The 22,312-nt window shown below is 41.7% G+C and overlaps 2 protein-coding genes and 1 long non-coding RNA gene across 7 annotated transcripts in view; all 3 read left to right on the top strand.

Annotated features, from left to right (window-relative positions):
- Positions 1-15: 15 nt before the first annotated feature.
- Positions 16-4,267, top strand: RHNO1 (RAD9-HUS1-RAD1 interacting nuclear orphan 1). Of its 3 annotated transcripts, none has more exons than XM_084502831.1 (3): positions 16-149; positions 679-898; positions 3,484-4,267. In XM_084502831.1, the coding sequence occupies exons 2-3, from the start codon at positions 731-733 to the stop codon at positions 4,102-4,104; spliced, it is 789 nt and encodes a 262-aa protein (XP_084358957.1). In that variant the 5' UTR covers positions 16-149; positions 679-730; the 3' UTR covers positions 4,105-4,267. The 3 variants fall into 3 exon arrangements, with proteins under 3 accessions (XP_084358957.1, XP_084358958.1, XP_084358956.1); XM_084502832.1 differs by having other exon boundaries at positions 45-207; XM_084502830.1 differs by having other exon boundaries at positions 45-219.
- The window catches only part of TULP3 (TUB like protein 3), a 36,030-nt gene continuing 17,981 nt past the window's right edge, over positions 4,264-22,312 (top strand). Inside the window, exons 1-2 of one of the 3 annotated variants that reach the window (XM_084502713.1) lie at positions 4,264-4,344; positions 19,875-19,926. In XM_084502713.1, coding sequence (XP_084358839.1) covers positions 4,286-4,344; positions 19,875-19,926 — 111 coding nt within the window. In that variant the 5' untranslated portion in view covers positions 4,264-4,285. Of the gene's footprint in view, positions 4,345-19,553; positions 19,701-19,874; positions 19,927-22,312 lie in introns of those variants that run through there. The other 2 variants (XM_084502714.1, XM_084502715.1) reach the window with 2 other exon arrangements.
- LOC311426459 lies at positions 4,393-10,705 on the top strand. Its single transcript, XR_014686777.1, has 3 exons — positions 4,393-5,065; positions 9,974-10,047; positions 10,476-10,705. It is a non-coding gene; the product is annotated as an uncharacterized lncRNA (long non-coding RNA).

Raw genomic sequence — 22,312 nt, 5'->3', positions numbered from 1 at the left:
TCCGGAGCGCGGCCGCGGCCGGCGCCGTTCGCTCCCCTCAGGGGAGCGGCGCCGGGCCCGGGGGGGCGGCCGGGGCGCACGGGGGCCGTTAGGCAACGGCAGCGCCGTGTGGCGGGAGGGCGCTGACGGGCGGCCAGAAACTGGAAATTGTCAGTGACCAAGCCGCTTCTGAACCTAGGGGGTTCCCTATTTCAGTATTTCAGTCAGGTCTTGCCGCGTGTGGGTGCCTTTCAGATTGCTTCTAAAATACCTCTATGAGCGTGCCTATGCAAGTTTGTCTGGTTTGCGTATTTAAAATACGTGTTTTTGCAAGAAACTGGTCTCTCCTATAACGTCACGTCTTGCTCAAAGTGCTGCTTCAGAACTCTTTCTGCAGTTAACAACGTTTTTGTTTTGTTTGTCTGACTGTCTGCCCCAACCTATTTGCCTATCTGCTTTTGTGAAGCTTCGGAACATTTTAATTATCTGTTCTGCGGTGCACTTGCTAAATTTGCCTGGAATTTGGCAGAAAGCTTAAAAGCTATTGGTGATATATACACAATACTGCTGTGCGTTTTATTTCTCTTAAAACTTATATCTGAGGTTTACAAACAAGCTTGTCTTCAAATGCGTTTATTTGTCTTCTACAGATCTGAGAGCGCTTTAGCATCTTCTCAGAGTGCTTTTGTCTTTCTCCAGTTGGTTCTAGCAAGCGTCATGAGGTTTCTAAGTGGCTTTACCATATCTTTTGATGCCTCCGAAGAAGAAGCGTACCCGCAATGCCAGGAAAACAGAACTGGTATTCCTTGAGGAACCATGGGAGGGACCCATCCATTGCTGTGAAACTCCACAACCTTTGGCTGAGAATCCAAGACATGTTCCTACAAAACCTATAGACAAGAATACCTCTGCTGCCTGGGTTGGTATAAGTTATCCTTTCCCCTGTGTCCCACAGCAACAATCCTAGAGTTTCTCCCACAAGTCACACGACTCAGGAAAAAAAAGCTGTCTGTCCTGGATATGCAAAATTAGTAGCATGGACCTGAATTGATTATAAATGCCTTAAGCCTAAATAAGCACGTGAGTTGCTTCACATTCTAATTACAAACAAACTACAAGATTTTGGGTATTTGAAGGCATAACACTGCACGGTGTATACTGATTACTATTCCTGTTTGTCTTCTGAAAAACTATTTCTCATGAAGAAAATGCTTTCTATAGCAACTGAAAACCCTATACATAAGAAATATTCTTTGGGGGATTTTTATTTATTGCCTTTCTGCTTGAAATTGCTGAAATCTAAATGTTACATGTTAAAATACTAGGTGTCTTGTTTAAATCTGACACTACTCATTTTAGGGACCAGAGGTCTTCGCTTCAAAATAACTTGTTTTAACCTGCCTTATTTTCCATTCTGTGTGTTTTGAATAGTTTCTCTCCGTATTGTTCTTCTGATGGGCTTCTTTCTAGTCTGAAAGAATATTCCAGGGACTGTTGCAGTGTCCTGAGATAGTCTGTATATTATGTAATGCAAAGATTTTTTTTTTTTTTTTTTTTAAAGTAAATGGCTGCTGCAAAGACAGGCTGTTCCTATATATGTGTGTTCCTAGGTATATGTGTCTATACACACGCTGTTCCAACAATAGTTATCTCCTAGGGGAGCTTTGTTTAAGTGTTATTTCTGCTTGAGTCTCTGTGCTTTGAGAGCTACAAAGATGGTGAAGGGTCTAGAGGACAAGATGTATATGGAGCAGCGAAAGTCACTTGTTTTCTTCAGTCTGGAGAAGATTGAGGGGAGACCTCATTATGGTCTACAGCTTCCTCACAAGGGGGAGCAGAGGGCAGGCACTGATCTCTTCTCTCTGGTGACCAGCAATAGGACCCAAGGAAATGGCATAAAGCTGTGATGAGGCAGTTCAGGCTGCCTATCAGCAAAAGGTTCTTCACAAAGAGGGTCATCAGGCACTGGAATAGGCTCCCCAGGGAAATGGTCATGGCACCAAGTCTGATGGTGTTCAAGAAGCATTTAGGTAGCGCTGTCAGACATACAGCCTGATTTTTTTGGGTGATCCTTTGGGGACCCAGGAGTTGGACTTGATGATCCTTGTGGGTCCCTTCCAACTCAGGATATTCTGCATTCTTTACAAAGCAGGCTCAAAAAGTGTTGTTTCAACTGTACAAGAAACATTCCTTTAGCCCTGGAGACACAGAGTTATTTTTGTTATGCTTTAGCCTTGAAATAGAACTTGTTCAATTTTTTTACTTTTTATATCGGTGTGTTAGCTCTATGGCTTCTGCAATGCTGTGTGCAATAACTACTGTGAAGAACTATGTTTTCTGTTTGGAAGAGATGAAAATGTCCACGTTATTCTTTGTTTCTAAACAGTAGTCCATTTCAAAAATCCTGGTACGTTTGTTACTTCCTGCAGATTCTTCTGCAGATGGATGTCAGTTGTTTCAGTGGCAGCTGAGTTTCTGCTCATCTTGGTGTTAAGTCTTTAATACCAGGTAAAGTCTACCTGACGTGTTTTCTGAAGCAAGGAAGTCATACCCTCAAAGTCAGCGTGGTTCATTCTTTTAAGTGTGTGCTGGGATGCAGTTATTAGGGAATCATTACTGTGTTTTCCTGCACAGTGGCTTTGCATTCCAGCAGTTCAGATGTACAACAGACAATCACTACCTGTAGTTAACTTGAACTTAGTTTTTGAGGGACTGTGTAGTAACGTGAGAGTGCTAAAAGGGGTCTGTGGTTGTCATAACTAGAAGCCAGTTTGGCATGCTCTAAGGAAAAATAAATTGTGAGAAACTCAACCTTTTTTTTGAGACCCAGGAAGATAAAGACTACGGTAACAGAAAGATTTTCAGGTTGTGAGTAAGAGTCCGAGTCTTCCAAGGAAATACAGATTGTTAACTTTGACCATCTTCTATGGACAGCTGATTTTAGGATTGGCAGTTGCAGTGATCTGATCTTCTAGAATATAGAGGTTAACTATGTGTTTGGGGCAAAGGTGTTTTGGGGAAATACTGTGAAGGCTTAATTAGTGTAATCTAAGGTGATGAAATAAAGTGGGTATTGTTTAAATCACTTTGTATCGAACCTCTGCCTGTTCAGGAACACTGAGGATGTGGTTCATTGAATTTATGACACAGAAGGACACAGGATCCAGGCCTGAACTATTTTAAATCTGCAGGTGTTAAAGGTGTAGATGCCAGTTAGGTGATTTAGATTTTTCTTTAAATCGGAAATCTTGTGTTCTTTTGTAAGTTACCAGAGTAAGCTCACTTGCTACCCACTTTCTTTAGAGAGGGAAGTGTCAGAACATAACTTTGAAGTTCAGAGGCGTCTCATGCTTACCAGCAAGGTTAAAGACTGTTTGAGCTTTGCTGCAGACCATCCTATGCATTTAATGACACTGATGACAGATGGGATGGGTGGGGAAGTATAATGAGGTTGTTGTTCCTTTGGAGAAAACTCTTTTTATTTTCTTATGTCTTGACCTTCAGGTCTGCGCACAATTCGAAACAACCAAGTCGTTGGTCTTGAAAGCATTTCAGAAGAAGCATCGTGGTGCTTGCAAAGCGCAGAAGCAGGATGCCAACCACGGGCTGCCTTGCGCGAGGGGAGCTTGTCAAAGACCTGCAGCCTGCAAATTCCCTCCTTTAACTTTTGAAAGTTCGGAAGGACGCGCAGCCTGCTCCCCAGATGCACTGAATCTCGCAGGGAGGAAGGCACAGCACCCTCAGGGCCGGTGCGAGAACAGCAGGGCACCACACAACAGCGCTTGGGTGGACAGCTCCCAGAGCGGAGAGGAAACACCACCAGTGCCCGCTCCCCAGCCTGTGGGGCCAGCAGCCTTCAGCCCACCGGACATCGGCACTCCAGAGCCTCCTGTGCGGGGCGGGAGGTGCAGCAGCGCCCCGTCACCGCCCGGCGCTGAGCTCTGCGGGCCCGGGGAGGCGGCGGCGGTGCTGGTGGCGGACACCCCGCAGGAGCAGTACGGGGTCCGCGTCACCTGGCGGCAGCGGCCTCGCGTCCTGCAGTACCTGCGGCAGCGGGGCAGGCTGAGCAGCGCCGACATCATGGTGCGGAGGGACCCGGGGCTCTGCTGGGGACAGGCGCGGTAGCTCGGCCGCAGCCAGCCTTCCTCCCGAGGAGGAGGAGGAGGAGGAGGAGGAGGAGGGACCCGAGGGGCCGCGCTCCGCCCTCAGGCGGCCCCGGTGTCGCGCGTGCGCGGCTCCATCGCTCCGAGCGGGGCGGGGTGGCGGCAGCGGGTTCCGCCGCCACGCTGCGCCCCGAGGCGGGGCCATGGCAACGGCGGGGCCGGGCATGGAGAGCGCCGGGGGCCGCGGCACGGCCGGCGCGGGGTGAGTGAGGGAGGGAGGGAGCGGGACGGCGGGGCGACGAGCCCGAGGGGACGGGGCGCGGGCGGCAGCAGCAGCCCTGCCCCGCGCCGCCTCCTCCCTGCTGTGGCCCGGCCGGGCGCTGCGGGGCCGTGGCTGTGCCCGTGCCAGGGCGAGGGGCGGCTGGAAGGGGCTCGGGGATGGGGCTTTGCATGGGGATTATGCCTGTGGCGTCTGAATGGCAAAAAAAACCCACTTGAGGTTGAACGTGGGGATACGGGCAGCTGATGAAGGAGAGAGGAGGTGTTTATTTGGGGTAAGCGTTGTCATTTTAGTTGAGGAGGGTGGAATGAGGCAACAGAGCGAGAAGGGGTCCGCTAATCTCGTGGGTCCACCAAATGTGCTGTGAAACATTAAAGTCAGCAGAAGGAAGAAATCTTCTAAGATTGAGGTTTGTATACCGATTCTAGAACTTTTTTTTCTTTTAATTCTTTTAATTTTATACCAATAAATTTTCTTGCATAGATATTAGACTTTTAAATTTTTACAGAATTGAAGCCACAGAGAACAACACTGCTCTTTTGATAAGTTGCAGTAGCACAACTTCTTTCTACTAAGAAACTTATTTTGCATGCCTATAGGGGTGCCTCACAGAAGCAGCCTTACATTAGTGCAAGTTCATCCCTCTCAGCCCCAGTTTATTAAAGAAATAATCTATTTTCTTTATCGGTCTCCATTGATTAAGGTAAGAATACTAGAATACATGAACCTAAATAAATGTATGTAGTCTTTAAATAGATATTTAAGGCTTATTATTTTTAGGGTTTTGACTTGGAATGTTCAGGAACACTATAATAAATTGCAGGAAGACAAACAAACAAAACCCCCACAACTGTATTCTTAGGAAGGGTCTTTTCCTAAGAAGAAAATGGTAAAGGTATCTGTAAATGACTAATTTAGTAATTACAGCTCTTGTTTGGCAAAGCAAACTGGAGAGGTCCCACGTGACTGGAAGCTAACAAACATTTGCCCTTTTTGAAAACTGGAACAGAAAGAAGACCCTGGTAACTACAGATCTGTCAATCTCATTTCAGTCCCTCATAAAATTATAGTGAAGTTTTTTCCGAGAGTTACTGCAAAACACCTGAAAGACAATACAGTCATTGGTCACAGCCAACATGGGGTCATGAGGGGAAGGTTCTGCTTAATGAACTTAATTTCCTTTTATGATAAGGTCACCCACCTAGTTGACCAACAGAAGCCAGTTTATGTTTTTGGATTTCAGTAAAGTTTCCCCCAGTATCGTTCTGGGCAAAATGTCTATCTTACAGCTAGGTAAATACATAATACGAGTGGTGAACAACTGGTTGATGGGTTGGTCTCAAAGAGTTAGAGTAAATGGGGTTACATCAGGCTGGTGGCCACTCACTAGTGGGGTTCCACAGGGCTCCATTCTGGGACCAAGCAAATGGCATGAACCTGTCACAGATGAGGTTCAGGGTGGTTACTGGGAGAAGGTTCTTCACCAACTGGTTGTCGGGCACTGGAACAGGCTTCCCAGGGAAGTGGTCATGGCACCAAGCCTGATGGAGTTCAAGAAGTGTTTGGACAACACATTCAGACATGGTTTCATTTTAGGGTGGTCCTGTGTGGAACCAGGATTGGGACTCTGTGATCCTTGTGGGTCCCTTCCAACTCAAGATATTCTATGATTTGATGAATTTGTTACTTGTCCAGTCTTTTTGTAAAGAAAAATGAATGTGGTACATTATTGCTAATAACCAACAATTTAACCTTTGACTTTCAGCTAGGCATGACAAAGCTATCTTAATGCTTTATAATATGATAATATTGATGGAGCTATTTCATTGTTTTGATTAGTGCTACAACATTCCTTTTCATTTGGGAAAGTCTGAAATTAAAAATGCTGGGTAAGGTTAACACGTTCAGATAAATTAACTAAAATCACTGCGTTTAAAATATTGAGAAGGCAATTTGAGTCTTTTGGTAGTATGTGCTTGACAGTCTCGGAGACTAATGAACTTTACCATTTCACACAATAATTATATAGTAAACAGCAATGTTTTAAGCTTCCCACACGCTTCCTTCCAAATGGGATTCAGCTTCTGACTTGGAGATGTCACACATGAAGAACATTGTTTTCAGGACATTGAAATCTTGACTGACTTTTCAGAGATTACAAAAATGGATGTCAACTACAATGGTCCCTCCTGTATTGGGTTTACGTGGTAAGGTTTTGGTAGTGAGGGGCTGCAGGCGGAGTTTCTGTGGAAAAGTCCAGAAGTTGGTCCATGTAAATGCTGGTTTCAGCTGGCTCCAAAGGGACCTGCTGCTGGCCAGAGCGAGCCAAAGGAACACACTGGTTGCACCTCTGTGAGACCAAATTTAAGGAAGGGAAAAAAACTGCTATACAACAGCAGCTGGGAGAGAGGAGTGAGAAGCAGCCCTGCAGACCCCAAAGCCAGTGCAGGAGGGCAGGAGGTGCTCCAGGCAGGCAGCAGCAGTTCCCCTGCAGCCTGTGGAGAGGCCCCTGGTGGAGCAGGCTGTCCCCCTGCAGCCCATGGGTCCCACATGGAGCAGATCTCCACGCTGCAGCCCCCCCATGGATGGAGGAGCCCCCGGTGGAGCAGGTGGATGTGGCCTGGAGGAGGCTGCGGCCCATGGAGAGCCCCCACAGGAGCAGGCCCCGGGCCGGAGCTGCAGCCCATGGAGAGGAGCCCCTGCAGGAGCAGGGGGTCTGGGGGGAGCTGCCGCCCAGCCGTGGGGGACCCGTGCTGGAGCAGTTTGCTCCTGGGGATGGACCCCGTGGGACGGAGCCATGTGGGAGCAGTGCTTGAAGAGCTGCTGCCTGTGGGCAGCCCCCACAGGCTCAGTTCAGGAAGGATGGCATCCTGTGGGAGGGACCCCACGGGGAGCAGGGATGGAGAGTGACTGAGAAGGAGTGGCAGAGGCAAAGTGTTAGGGACTGACTGTGGCCCCCATTGTCCCATTCCCCTGTGCCACTTGGGGGAGGAGAGGGGGACATAGAAGAGAGTGGATGGGGGAAAGGTGTTTTTAGTTTGCTTTTAGTTTCTCATTGCTCTATTCTGTTGGTAATAGGTAATAGATTATATTAATCTCCCTATGCCAGTTTTTTTTTTTTTCCCCCATGACAACAATTGTTGAGTGATCTCCCTGTCCTTATTTCAACCCTTGACCCCTTGAGTTGTATTTTTCTCATCCTTTCTCCATCTTCTTCTCTCTTCTTCCTCCTACTCCCCCTCTTCTTCTGAGGAGGGGAAGTGAGAATGGTTATGGTGGAAATCAGCTGTCCAGCCGGGTAAAACCACACCACCTCCCATACTTTGGATGCTTTCCTGGTGACTAGATACACATGAGTTAGTGGCTTTCAGTTTCGAAATCCCAGGTTACTCCAGAGTGTCTTCAAAAGTTAATGAAGAAAAAGGGCCTATTGTCAATAAGCTAAATTTCCAAAGATTATGAGCCCGTGGACTGAAAAATATTCAGAAGTGATTTCCGGCCAAAAGGCCTTTCCATATTTGAAAGACTGTAGCATAGTTAAGGTTTTTGGTAGTCTTGGAAGACTGCTGGGCTTGATTATTTTGCATAGATGCCCCTGAATTGTAAGTTTGGGGAGAAAAAAAGATCAAAGTTACTTGCGAATGATTTTAGCTATACTTGTAATCCAGACAGGACAGAAAAGTCCAGGTTTCCTTTTAAAATCCTATTAACATCTCTGTTAGCCCTTGGGTATTTTTATTTGGGTGCTGGTGACCTCCTTGGAATTAACAAGAACTGTTTTGTAAATCCCAGGGATTACAATTTCACAAATCTTATCCTTAGATAAAGGAAAATTGGCTTAATATCTTGTTTGCCCAATCCCTTTAAATGTGGAGCATTACCAAGAAATCTGTCTAAAATGGTATAAATTCATAAATATTTTTTAAATGCAGTTGAGATGTACTCCTAGGAACGCATTTTAGAAAGAAGAGAATACCTTTGTGGCTACAGGTTGTTGCGGCTCTTGTCAATGTGAATAAAGAGGGAATCAGTTCACTTCCTGTGATGCAGGCAGCAGTGGCAAGAGAGAAAAAGTAGCAAAACTGTTCTCATCACTAAAATTTCCAGACACAACTTGAAATGTTCGCACTTGGTAACTGCAGTTGTTAGAACAATAAAAATCTTAAAGATGCTGTTTATTTGAATTGTCTCTTCAGCTAAGTTCTTCTCCCATTCCTTATGCTTTAGGTTACTGATGGCCCATTTTTATAGAGGCAAAGGTTATTTTTATTTTCTCCTGCCTTTTTTTTTTTTTTTTTTTTTTTAACCACTGTCAATATGGCATTTGTAGGAGGGGGAAGTGCCCAGATTTCAAGATAATTGTGCCTTCATGTTGTGTGAAAACTGTTTCTGCAAATTGCCTTGCACTAGGATAGTTTCAGTCTTGTTTTATCAGTGGGATACAGCTGGGTAATCTCCACAATAAAGCTGTTAAATGTATTATAATTGGGTTATGGAATGACTGCTCTTGTAAGTGAATTTGCTGATAGGCCTAAAGCTAGTGTTTTAGACTAGTACAAGAACGTTTACCCTTAGTCCTAGTGTTATTTAAAACATCTCCTGTGTGATAGTAAAACTCTAACAGCCTCTTGATGTTAGAGAAGTCTGTGATTACTTCTGCACTCCTTTCCAATCTAAAATTCTTATGTGAAATTACAGGCCAAACCAACCAACCAACCAAAACAAACAAAAAACAAACACACAAAACCCAAGAATCTAAATGTAGTATATTGCTGAGTCATCTAGTTTGGGATGGAAATTAAATTTTACTGTTTCAATCTTCTTAATAGCTTCCTCATTAAAACTTAAAAGAACTGGACTGGAACTAAAACTCCACATACCATTCTGTACTATTAATTTAGAAAATTTATTTTTTTCCCCTTATTTTTTGGTTTGTCAGACAATAAAACATTTTTTGGCATGACATGCAGTAAATTTATTTTCAGGGAACTTTGTGTTTTGCTCTCTAGTCTGGGTTATGCACCCTGTGTGCTGTTTAACTGCAGACTTTGTTGCTAGGGGAGAGTAGCAATTGCTTTGCATGTAAATGGGTTTGTGTTGTAATGGAGTACAATGCCAACAGAAGTGACAGGCAAGGTTTAATAATTCACAAATTGAAGACTATAGGAATCTAAGGCACTGTGGATCTTGCCAATGTGTATACGTGAAATATCCCTGGGGATTTGGAGTATGTAGTTGAAAGTACATTAAATACAAGCTGGTGTTCTGCTTATGGCAGTTTCTGCTTCATAGAAGAAAGTTCAGTTTCATTAAATTAACCTGAATACACATGATTTTTGGAAGTATAGCATGCTGCAATTGAATCAGTGGTTAAGAGCTGAAAGGTCCTTACTCACGTTACAAATTTGTATCTTCCAAGTCAATGCCAGGATCCCTGTGAGTCACCAGCTATGAACTCTTGAAGGAATATGCCTGGCTGGAGGTTCATTGTCCCCCTCCTCTTACAAATATTTTAATAAAAGCCCTGTTTTAAACCCCATTTGGCTATGCACCTGAACATAAGTGAATGTGCACATTCTTATTGTTGTCTTCTTCTGTACCTCCCTCCCAGCATCCCCAATGGTTGCAATAGTGGCCTATGTGGATTTCCATCTTCTCTTGGTCTTCCTTCCAGAAAAAGGATAGGTACGATTTCAATTCAGGTATGCTATAATCAGTTATGTAAGATTTGCTAAGGAAACATGAATCCATCTTCTGTTTTCCCACCGTAGTCTAACAGAGAACAACACTGGCTTTTGTTTGCACTCTTCTTTTTAACCCAGTTAGAAGACTTTCTAGCATCTGTTCAGAGAGTGCTGCTTTTTCTTTGTTCCATTCCCCTTGTTCCAAGTAGCAGGAGCTAATCCTTGGTACCTGATGAGCCAATTTTGAATGACGTATGAAATACAAAACAGTACGTTAGTCAAAATAGTTCTAAGCTCATAGTTTAACCATTTTGTGGTGCTAGTGTTTCTCTTGCATTTTCCTGTAACAGCCTGAATTATTTATTGCCACCTAACTCATTCTCTAAGACCTAGACTCTAAACAATTTCCGTGTATCTTGTGATCTCCAGAATCCAAACAGACAGAATCAGGGAATCATGGAAGTTAGAAGGAGCCTCAGGAGATCATCTCATCCAACCCCACTGCTCAAATACGGTGAACTAGAACAGGTTGCACGGGATGGTGTCAAGTCAGGTTTTGAGTATCTCCACAGAAGGAAACTCCACAACTTTGCTGAGCAACCTCTTCCAGTGTTTGACTAGCCTCACAGTAAAAAGAAATGTTTTGTGTTCAGATGGAATTTCATGTGTTTTAAATCATGACTGTTGCCTCCTGTCCTATCAGTAGGCACTTCTTGCTCCATCTCCTTTATGCCCTCCCATCAAGTACTTACATACCTTGAGAAGGTCCTCGCTGAACCGTCCTGGCTCTCTCAGACTCACCTCATATGAGAGATGTTCTGGCCCTTTAATAACCTTGGTGGCCCTTTGTTGGACTTGCTCCAGCGTGTCCATGTCTTTCTTTTCCCATGGAGCCCAGAACTGTACATAGTGCTTAATATTATGGCTTTACCAGTACAGAGCAGAGAGGAAGGGCCACCTCCCTTGACATGCTGGCAGTGCTCTTCCTAATCATTGAATTATTTAGGTTGGAAAAAAATCATGAGATCATCAAGTCCAACCATCCACCAGGTGCTACAAGTCCACCAATAAACCATGTCCCTAAGCACCACGTCCACATCTCTCTTACATACCTCCAGGGATGGCAGCTCCACTGCCTCAATGGGCAGCCTGTTACAATGCCTAACCACCTTTCCCATGAATAAATTCTTCCTGATAACCTCAACCTCAACCTCCCCTGGTACAACTTGAGGCCATTGCCTTACATCTTATCACTTGCCATGTGAGAAGAGCAACTGACGCCCACCTCGCTGCATCCTCCTTTCAGATAGTTGTAGAGAGCCATGAGGTCTCCCCTCAGCCTCCTTTTCTCCAGACTAAACAAACCCGATTCCCTCCGTCGCTTCTCATATGTCTTCCAGTCCTTTCACCAGCTTCATTGCTCTTTGAATGTGTTCCAGCCAGTCAATACCTATCTTGTAGTGAGGGGCCCAAAAATGAACACAATACTCAACACATGCTCTCACCAGTGCCATGTACAGAGGGACAATCCATTCCCTAGCTCTGCTGGCCACACTATTTCTGATAGAGGCCAGTCTATCAGAAATTGGGCTTCTTGGCCACCTGAGCACACTGCTGGCTTATGTTCAGCCAGCAGTCGACAAACACCCCCAGGTCCTTTTTGCTGGGCGGATTTCCAGCCACTCTTCCCCAAGCATATACTGCAGCATACGATAGTCACTGTGAGAAGCAATCTGCAGCCAATAACACAGGCTCAGGCGAGGATCTCAGACAAGTAACATGTTTATTCATGATTGCAGTGGTGGACATCCTGCAAGCAGGAACACACAACAGAAGTGTATAATAGCCTTATATCCCTTACTGCCTGATGCTTGTTTCTCCCTTATCTGCTTAACGTACCCCCACACACACTGTTGTGCCTGTGCAATTACTTTTGAATATGCAAAGTTAGTGGAATTTTCTACTGCAGAAACGCAGCTTTAATTCTCACGTTGTGGACACGAGTGCAGCTCTCAGCGTTTAGCCTTGTTGAGTGCCCATACAATTGGATGTGGCATATTGATGTAGCCTATTCAGATCTCTCTGCAGAGCCTTCCTGCCGTCAAGCAGATCAACGCTCCTGCCCAACTTGCTGCTAGCTGCAAATGCAGCCCTCAGTAGTGTTAGCCACCTTAGTGGTGAGGGTACATTGCATTGCTGGCTCATGATCAACTTGATACCAAGCAAGACGGTATCAAACTATTTCTGATAAAGGGATGAGATAACATGCTTATTCTTTATTTCACCATAATTCAGTTTTTCTTCTACAGACCCCTCATTTTTTTGATTTTGTTTTATTATCACATTCCTGTTTAGTTCATACTACCATCTCCTGCCACATTAGTTTTTCATATTACAAGATGTGTTTGTGTGGGTATGAAATAGTGCAGAGAATATTCCGTGGCATTTATAAGATCATAATTTTATTCTCAAGCTTTGTGCTTCCACAGATACCCTTTTGAGACTGAAGATAGGGGCTATGCTTCTGAATGACTATTTCACCTTGCCTATGTCATTTCATTTTACCTTATAAAATTGCTGGAATGTGTTCTACTACCTGGACAAGCTTGAGAAGTGGGCTCATGTGAACCTAATGAGGTTCAACAAGTCCAAGTGCAAGGTGCTGCACCTGGGTCAGGGCAATCCTAGGCATGAGGACAGACTGGGAGAAGAACTCATTGAGAGCAGCCCTGCAGAGAAGGTCTTGGGGGTTCTCGTGGATGGAAAGCCCAACATGAGCCAGCAGTGTGTGCTTGCAGCATAGCAGGCCAACTGCATCCTGGGCTGCATCAACAGAGGTGTGACCAGCAGGTCAAGGGAGGTGATTGTCCCCCTCTGCTCTGCCTTTGTGAGGCCCTCCCTGGAGTACCAGGTGTGGGGCCCCCAGCACAAGAAGGATGTGGACCTGTTAGAGCAGGTCAAGAGGAAAGCCACGAAGTTGGTCAGAGGGCTGGAGCACCTCTCCTGTGAAGAAAGGCTGAGAGAGCTGGGGCTGTTCAGCCTGGAAAAGAGAAGGCTCTGGGGTGACCTCATTGCAGCTTTTCAGTATTTAAAGGGATCTTACAAAAAAGATAGAGAAGTACTCTTTGCACAGGCAGATAATGATAGAACAATGGTCTTAAACTAAAAGAGGGGAGATTTAGATTAGAAGTTAGGAGGAAATTCTTCGCTTAGAGGGTGGTGAGGCACTGGAACAGGTTGTCCAGAGAAGCTGTAGATGCCCCATCCCTGGAGGTGTTCAAGGCAAGGCTTGATGGGGCCTTGGCCAACCTGATCTAGTGGGCAGCATCCCTGCCTATGGGGGCGGTGGATTTAGATGATCTTTAAGGTCTCTTCCCACCCAAGTCGTTCTATGATTTAATTAAGAAACAGAACTTTGTCTTCACTATACTGATAAATACTTTTTTTTTTTTTTTTTTTTTTTGCATTAACTAGCTGCAGTCAGTCAGTAGTAGACTGCAGCAGTTACATCTGGCATGTGAGCAGTCATATCAAAACGGATGAATTTCCAAAAGAACTCCTTTAGGACAAGTCTAATGTATTCCTTTTCAGCTGTTTTAACCTTAACAGCCTCTTACTTTCAGCTACACTTCACTTATTAAGTCATTTTGTATTTAATGGTATCATTGCCTGTATTATTTAAGTATGAAGAACATGGTGTTGCAAGAATAGGTTTGTATCAAATTGAATGTTCTCTTGGCTTTTGACAACAGAAGTTAATCTGTTCATGTTTTGTAACAAAAGTTTTTTTTCTGTAGCACATGTATCTTGGATTATTTTTTCTGTAATTCTTTTCTTCAGCTTGGTATTTCTATTGCACCGAGTTGTTGGGGCATCTGTTTTGCCACAGTAATAGCAAAACGTCTGTGTGTGTATGAAGAACATATATATATATATTATTTTTTTTTATTATTTTTTTTTCAGAGTGCCAGCCTTAGTGATTTGTGTTGTTGGTTGTTTTGTTTTGGTACATTCCTGGTACATGTCACTTCAAAGCACCTAATAATTCCACACTGTAGTTCCATTTTTTAATTCAGATGTAGATAGAGTAGAAGTTGTAAAGGAATAATTTGCCATAGAGTTTCTTTAGAATGTTCTTCAGTAGTTTTAAGTTAAGATACTTACTGCTAGTGCTTTTCTAAGAGAATCCTTATTCACTGTAATATATCTGTTCATTCAGGATTGCTTCCAAAATTATGGGCTAACTGGTCCCGTAGCATTCTTCCCATGTATAGTTCAGTAGGTGAAAAACTATCCAAACAAATTTTGTGAAATGTTTCTTTAAACAGCATGCTACTGGCATTCGAAATCTATGCTTGTTTCTTTGGGGAAGAATCACAGATAAAACTGTTTTCCTGAAGAAAGGATTCTTATTTTAAAACCAACACAAAAACAGAAGGTAAAACTTTCCCTTTTATTGAAATACCAACTGCTTGAAAATAACTTATAATTGAGGTGTTGATGTAATGTGATCTGTGCCATTTAGAAATGGGAGTGGCATTTCATGGCTGATTCACAGCAGATCCTGTTTTGCCTCAGGAGTCTCTCTGGTAGTTCACTTAATTATGAAGCAAAGAATATCCTGTGTCTACCAAAGAAAACTCCTCTACCTTCGGGAAGGCAGAACAGCTTGATAGTCCTCACTCCAGTGGGTGCTGTTACACATTTTCCCAGAGGTGAACAATATAAAATTGTGTCAGTTGCAAGGAAAGCAAATTGGATTCCTCACTTTTGTGGATTGGAAGCTGCATTACAGATTAATTCTGTTCCTCAGCCACTTTCCAGAGACAGCACTGAAACTTCTATATGGAACTTTTTTTTTTTTTTTTAAGTATTAGAATCCTGCTTCAAATTTGTTATTTTCTGCACCATTTGTTTTTCTTTATAGCTGTAGTGAGGGGAACATGAGAACAATACTTAAGAAAGCTCTTTGGAGAGTTAAAGCATGAAAACCCTTTCATACCAGCGGACTCCGTATTTCTTAACTAAATTTCATTTTACTTGCGTTTCTACAGCTAAAGATAAAATACAGCAGACGAAGATATGAGCCACAAGCCATATTGTACACATTCTCCAATTCTTAATTCTAGGACTATTGTTCAGAGATGTGATCCCTGCTACCACATTAATAAACTGTCCTGCAAAGAAAAAAGGAGTTATGTTAGCCTTGTTAGAGCCCTGATATAAGGAGCTCTCTAGAGTGAGAAATGGAACGTAAAATATTGTTACGTTTGGGAGCTTTGTGGAGGAAAATGGTGCAATTTTATTATGCCTTGGAGTTCCTGTAAATGAAATAAAGCATTGGAAACAGTCCGAAAGCACAGCAAACCATCTATCTTTCTCTCATGTCAGAGTTTCTTTTAAGGCTTTGGTGGGGTCTGTTTCTGTCAGCTAGTCTGACATGTTTAAAGAGGTTAGAGAACCCTCCTCTTTTAATTATTTATCAAACCTGTAAGTACTTGAATTACAGGATGGGCTGATCTGTCTGGAAAACTTCTCAGACCTTACGATGTTGCTTATTTAGGAGAAGAAGCTGTGTAGGGTATTTGTTCAGTGGACTTCTGATATGAGGAATGACCCTACTTTTTTGCGTACAGGAAAAACTATCTTGAGATTTTTCCTTTGCCCGATGTATTTCAAACATGTCTTTCCTGTGAATTCTGTATCACGTAGAGAATTCTTTCTACAGTCTGTATTTGCTATAGGTCTTCTCACTTCCCCTGCTTGCTGCCTCTTGCTTGCAGGTGAAACAAGTCAGTCCCCTGAAAACCAGTCCATAATAAAGACAGCCTTCCATTTGCCTCTAAAAGCTTCAAGAGTTATTACATAAAGGAATCTTAATTGGTCCATTGCTATAACTTGAACGAAGAAGGCTTAGGTCTCCCATCTGGGATAGCCATGCTTGAAATCTGAGGTAGACTGTACCCTTACTTCATGAGAACAGTTTTTAACATAATAATATTCAGGCTCGATTAAAGGCTGTTGTTTTCTCCTGAAATCCACGCTTCTATGAGGACAATGGTGAATTAGTCACAATGTTAAATATGTTTCATTTGGAGCCTGAATTTGTTTAGCTTTAGTGTTGCACTTACAGGATTATCCATCGTGAGGCTTTAGTAGGAGAGCTAGAGGATTCTGCTAAATTCAAACCGTAGAACCATTTAAGTTGGAAAAGGCCTTCAAGATAATCAAGTCCAGCCATCAACTTGACCTTCCAAGTCCCAACACTAAACCGCGCGTCTCAGTGATGCACCCACATATCTCCGTACCTCCAAGGATGGGGATTCCACCACTTCCTTAGGCAGCCTGTGCCAATGCTTGCCCACCCTCTCCATGAAGAAATTCTCCTGATATCCAGTCTAAACTTCCCCTGGCACAGCTTGAGACTGCTTCTTCGTGTCCTACCACTGAAACCACTGTCACCTGAAAAAAACAGACCAACATCCTCCCTGCTGCAGCCTCCTTTCAGGTATTTGCAGAGAGCAGTGACCTCTCCCCTCAGCCTCCTCTTCTTCAGGCTAACCAACTCCAGTTCCTTCATCAGCTCCTCATAACTCTTGTTTTCTAGTTCCTTCACCAGCTTTGTTGCTCTTCTCTGCACGTACTCAAGCAACTCAATATCCTTTTTGGGGATGTTGTGAGGAGCCCAGAATTTAGCAAAGGGATCAGTGGGCAGGGTGTTGTACAGTCTACTCTACCCCAATAGTTGGAAAGAGGAGGATTATGACAGGCTACTTCAATATTTTCAGTTCTTATTTATCAAAGGTAAATGGGTTATTTATTTATTTATTTATTTATTTATTTATTTATTTATTTTGAACTATGTTGTTGCAGCTATGGAAATGCTGGTTATTTTTCCTGTTCCTACTGGATATTGAATTCCACTCACTGCATGTAAATCCATCAAACAGAACAGAGCGTAGCGAAAAGCACAGTGGTTTTGTGTGGGCATGTCCATCGGAAGGCTTCCCGTTTGAAGCCTGCAGCTGTGTTAGCACACTGCTTGCATTCCTTAGTGATGAGCTGTGGAGTGAACTCTTGCACAGCCTTTTCTGGCAAGGTTTGTAACAACACCAATTTCACTGTGGTGGTTAGAAAAAAAAGTTGGAATGGAGGTGGGGAAAGAAAGTTCTTTTGCGTGGTTACTGTGTTATACATTTCTGATGACTAAGTGCTGGAGGGAATGTTGCAGGAGTAAATAAGAATTGTGTAACATTTTTAGCTACTATTTATAGTATCCCAGTGCTCTTGTTTTTGTTTTGTTTTGTTTTTATTATTTTATTTTATTTTATTTTATTTTGATCCTTATGTAAATCCTTACATTTTTTAATGGAGAAGATTGAAGGCTGCTCATTTTGTTGCCTGCTATAAGGTGATTTAAGTCTGTGTTTAATAGTAAAGAGTAAAAAAGAACACTCTCTTGTCTTTTGTTTTCTAAAGTTTTGTGACCTGTTAAAACCTTTATGTGTTTAAACCCCTTTAAAGTCTCAACTAAGTGGCCAAAGGTGAGGGGTTACGTAGTCTGCATCATGGTCCTTCCTCTTCCAATAGTCTTCAGACCTGTCTTTGAAGTTACATAACTTTATTCCAATGTGGGTAGAAAATAAATTAAAAATACAAAGTAAATAATATTAATTGAGGATATCCACAAGTCTCATGTGCATGACCTAGTATTCCAGTGTTTTATTGTCATACAGGTAAAAATGAAAACTTAGAACCTTGTTTTTATAAGTAGTGCTGCTTGTTTTTCTGAAGAAGAGACTCAAATTGCTATGGGCTTATTTTCTGTTAGGAAAAGCAATAAAAATACAGACAGTCATTTGTATCAACGCAGTACAACTTCGTATTTGTTTCTAATTTTATATAAGAATATGTCCACATATTAGTAAAAATTGATGAGAGCTATATTGATTGCTTTATGACAAACTCTTTACAGAATTTAACTTATGTCATCCATATTTTAAGACATTTGGCATATAAAAAGAAAGATTTTTAATTTTCACTGCTTTTTCTTTTTCTTTTTTTTTTTTTCCTTCAAGTACCTTTTCTGGTTATGCCAAAAGTGGCCTTTTCCATCACCTATGCTTTAAATAAAAAACATTTCATATTTTTTGTTGTAGTTTCATGTGGCAACTAATATATCTCTCTGCATTCAATAGATATGTCTCTGTTTCTTTTCAAATTGTGGCTGTTTTGAGATGGAGATGAGTGTATTACTGTAAATATTGCTGTGGGGACACTCAGTAGCTCTCCATCACTCTTCAAGAAAGACATCAATTTTTCCAGCCCCTCCACATTGCCTTTGAATCCAAGGTGCTAGCTATTACTGGCTTGAATAAGGAGTAAGGTCAGTTTTTATAATCAAGGTGTTTCCAGGGTCCTAGAGCCATTATGTGATGGTATGTAAAATACATCAAGGAAAAAAAAAAATCTAGAAATCAGGAAAACTGCAAAGTAAAAAACAATGGGATTGGTAACTTCTTCTAAAATACCTTTAGTTGGGCAGTAAGCATCAGCTTTAGGGTACATAAGCTGTTGTTTATGGTGTGCTCATACAAAACTTCTTTCTCTGCATGTTTCTGCCTTCCAGAACAGGACCAATGTTGGTCAGGGTTGTCTGTCTGTAAGGACTTCGGCCTCATTTGACTTAACTTCCTCACTTGCCTGGAAGTTGAGTCAAGTGTGGATTCTCTATGGGTTAATTAGACTGAGGCTTTTCTACTTGTTAGCACTATGTACATCCATACTTCATGTTTGCATGCTTTTTTTTTTTTTTTTTTTCCTACTTTTACAAACACACATGCATTTTTTGCATACTTTTGCAAACACACACATGCCATTTCTTTCTCTGATTTTTCCTTTTTGAAGTTACATTCAGCACTGTCTGCCAGCTTGTGACTTCACATCACTGGTCATTTCTGTGTACCTAGACCAGACAAAATTTCCTGTTTAAATTTTAATGTTGGCTAGTCCTGCTTTTCTGCATACCATAATAAATACATAATGCCTATCTGTTTCTTGTAGTAAGTGACTTTTTACTGCAGTATTAAAGTTGTCTCACTTCAAGAGACGTCTTCGTCAAAGCTGTGTAGGAGGAAAGCACACAACTGTGGTAGGCAGAATATGTGCTTGTCAATTAACTTTTTTTCTTTGTAGGGTTAACTGCTCTAAATTGCAGTTTATGTAATAATTCATTATCTTACAAAAGGAAAAGTTTCTATATGAAACACAACTTAGAAACAAAACCCAAAGTTCTTATGAAAATTGGTTATAAAATAAGTAGGGAAATTACTTTTTCTTTTGTCTGTGGGAATTAATTTCAGGTGTTGCATACATTTACAGGTGTTAACAGTAGTTCTAGGAAGTCTGGTAGGAGAAGTAAATAATTCAGGGTTGACCCAAGACAAAGCCTCAACTTTTTGATTTAGTTTGGAATTGGGTATTTTATGAAGGATAAAGAACTATACTGAATTGTCTTGTCTCAAAGCCCACCTCAGCAGTGGCTCGTTATCTGTCTATGAGTAATGAAGTTTCTTTTGGCTTACAAAATGTTTTCAGAACAGTTTACTAAAGTGACTAAATCACAGGCTGGTCTTGTTTGTGACAGAACATGAAGTATGTTTCTTTTATAATGCCTGGTGGCTTGGCTTTTCTGTGGGATAGAAATTATGCTTTTCTTTTTTTAAAAAAAAAAAAATCTTGACAGTTATGTTGCGGTCTATGAATGTCATGTTCTTATAATGCAAACTGTTTTCTAGTAACAATTGTTTGTTTCTTTCACTTTCGCAGCATTTTTGAGGATGAAGGCATGAAACTACGACAACTGAAACTAGAGAATCAGGTAAATGATTGTGCACAAGCTGGCAAAAATAAGTACAGGAAAACCAACATTAGCTATCTCGTTGTAGGAAGGGAGGAGGTTAAAGTGCTTGTTTCCTTTTTCTCTTCCTTCCTCTCCCTCATTTTTCCTCTTGATTTCCCAGCCTGTTGTCATTTACTGTGTAATTTTTTGCTCAGAACTACATAAGGTGTACAGCAACAGTGAACCCTGTCCACATTCTTTAACTTGAGTTTCTATATGCAAGGTTTTATGTGAATTCACAGTGTCACAGAGACTTGAGAACTGGGATTGAAGTGATTAAAAATGTTTAGTCTGAAGAATATAAACAGAACTGATTTCTAACATTTTTCTTTAAAGATTCGCCTGGTTTTTGTTAGTCAACATTGCTATGGCTTGTAGGTTTGATTTCTTTGATACATTTACTTTTCCACATGTCCTTCTCATTTCATTGGGATTGAGTCACCAAAAGGGAGGAATGAATAAAAAGGTTGGAAGACTGTAGGGAATGACCTCAAAGTGAAAGAGATGTGTTCCCTAAGCTATAGAATGATCTGCTTAATACTGTTGTTGAAAGAGATTTCCAGCATATCTCTATTTCTTTTTTCATTTCCTAAAAATAAGTAACTAAATAAAATCAAATGCAGCCAAGCATTTATCAGATATTAGGATTTATGTCTTAATTTTTAAAGCATGTGAGTGTTATTTGCTGGATGCCTTGATTAGCTACTCATGAAAGCAATAAAGTGTGCATCCTCTGAAATTTCAAATGCTTCTCTATAGGTTAGAAGTTTTGAAATTATTATACTTATCTAGCTGCCTATTCCACATGAAACAGAAATCACCATATTACATTAAATTAATCTAGGTAGAACTTTAAAGTATGTTTTTTAGAAATGCTGTCTCTTAGCTGAGGATCTTTAAATCCAGACATAACACTCTTTGGGGAACTGATGTATTGATTAGTAGCCCACTTTACCAAAACTTGTTTGTTAGTTCTAATCTATTTAGCTTTGATTTCAGACGTTAGATTTATTACCAACTTTATCTCAGTACATATGTAGGCTGTTACCTAAAACACCACAGATTAGGGAGTAAAAATGATCTTTGGTCGTAACTGTAGAAGCTACAATGACCCTTTTACCTGTAAGCTTTTCAGTAATACTTACTGGGAGAAAAAAAAAAAAAAAAAGACACATAATGCCCAGTGCCATTCAGTAAGAAGTTCCCAGACTAAAGATGGTCTTACTGCTTGGTGATGAACCTTGATGTCCATTTCAGAATTGTTGTCTTGGGTCATGAGCTGGCAGTGGCTATTGGCTCTTCGTGTTCAATACTGTGGTCAATGTATGCCAGTTTCAGACATTGCCGTGGAGATACAGCACTGTTCCACCAAAACAAAGCTGCTGGGATGGGCGGGATTTCCTTGGAGCAGCTGTCAGTTAAACAATGAAGAAGTGATTTTATAGAATTCATACACTTCTGCAATTTTATTTCAGGCTTTTTTGATTTTATTGATTGCAATCTTCAAAAAATGATAGCTAGAAAGTTTTAGTAAAATGTATTTTAACACCTGAGCTCCACTGCAGCTTGCAATTGAGATTTGCTGAGAAATGCTAACAGTCTCTCATTTAGGATTGTATTTTTAGGTTTCAATGTTAACTTTGAAAGTCTACTTCTATCTTTTACATGAGTAGTAAGTACCATGCTTTCTGAAGAAATAGAGGTCAATGGCAAATCAGTATCAGAGACGATGGTCATTGCTGGTTGTAGCTGATAGCACACTTGATCAATTTCAAATGTTTGTAGGAACTGAGATAAAAATTACAGGTTGTTTTTGCAAAATACAGTAGAATCATGTTTATCATCTTTGACCACACAAAGACTCTGGAATAAGCATTTGTCACAGCAAAGATTTGTGTTTCTCATCCATCTTTAAGAGGGATTTGGAAACCCTGTAATTGCAATGAAGTGTTATTTATAACAATGCTTGACATCAAGATCCATCTGTGGGCCAGGTCTGTCTAACAGGATGCTTTTGTCTAGACTACTGCCTTTTCCATGAGGAGAGAGTGGGTGACTTCTCAGACAGCGTTTACTTCCCCAGCAGTAGAACATGTTTCTTTTCAGGCACCTGAAGCTCAAAACTGTGGTGCTGCCACCTCTCCGTGGATGCATAGGGTGAAGCTGAAGGCATATTTCTGAATGTGCTTAGTTTGGTATTATTGACACCAAGTTTTTAATTAATGCCATCATCACTAGCATTGTCCCTGGTGTCTCAGTATGAACTGAGGAGGAGCTGGAAGAGAGGAGAGGATGTCGCAGTGCTAGGATCCATCCCATGTGGCCTGCTAAGGTGGGACCATGCCAAATAATAAATAGTATGATA

Source organism: Aythya ferina (genome assembly GCF_964211825.1).
Source record: "Aythya ferina genome assembly, chromosome: 1".
Lineage (NCBI taxonomy): Eukaryota > Metazoa > Chordata > Aves > Anseriformes > Anatidae > Aythya > Aythya ferina.
Note: the sequence above shows the minus strand (reverse complement) of the source record. Positions and strands in the feature narration are given on the sequence as shown.

Excerpts from the sequence above, each read along its gene's own strand:
- RHNO1 (XM_084502831.1), top strand. The coding sequence starts at position 731 with ATGCCTCCGAAGAAGAAGCGTACCCGCAATGCCAGGAAAACAGAACTG. Across the intron at positions 899-3,483 it reads AGAATACCTCTGCTGCCTGG|GTCTGCGCACAATTCGAAAC; the intron begins GTTGGTATAAGT and ends CTTGACCTTCAG.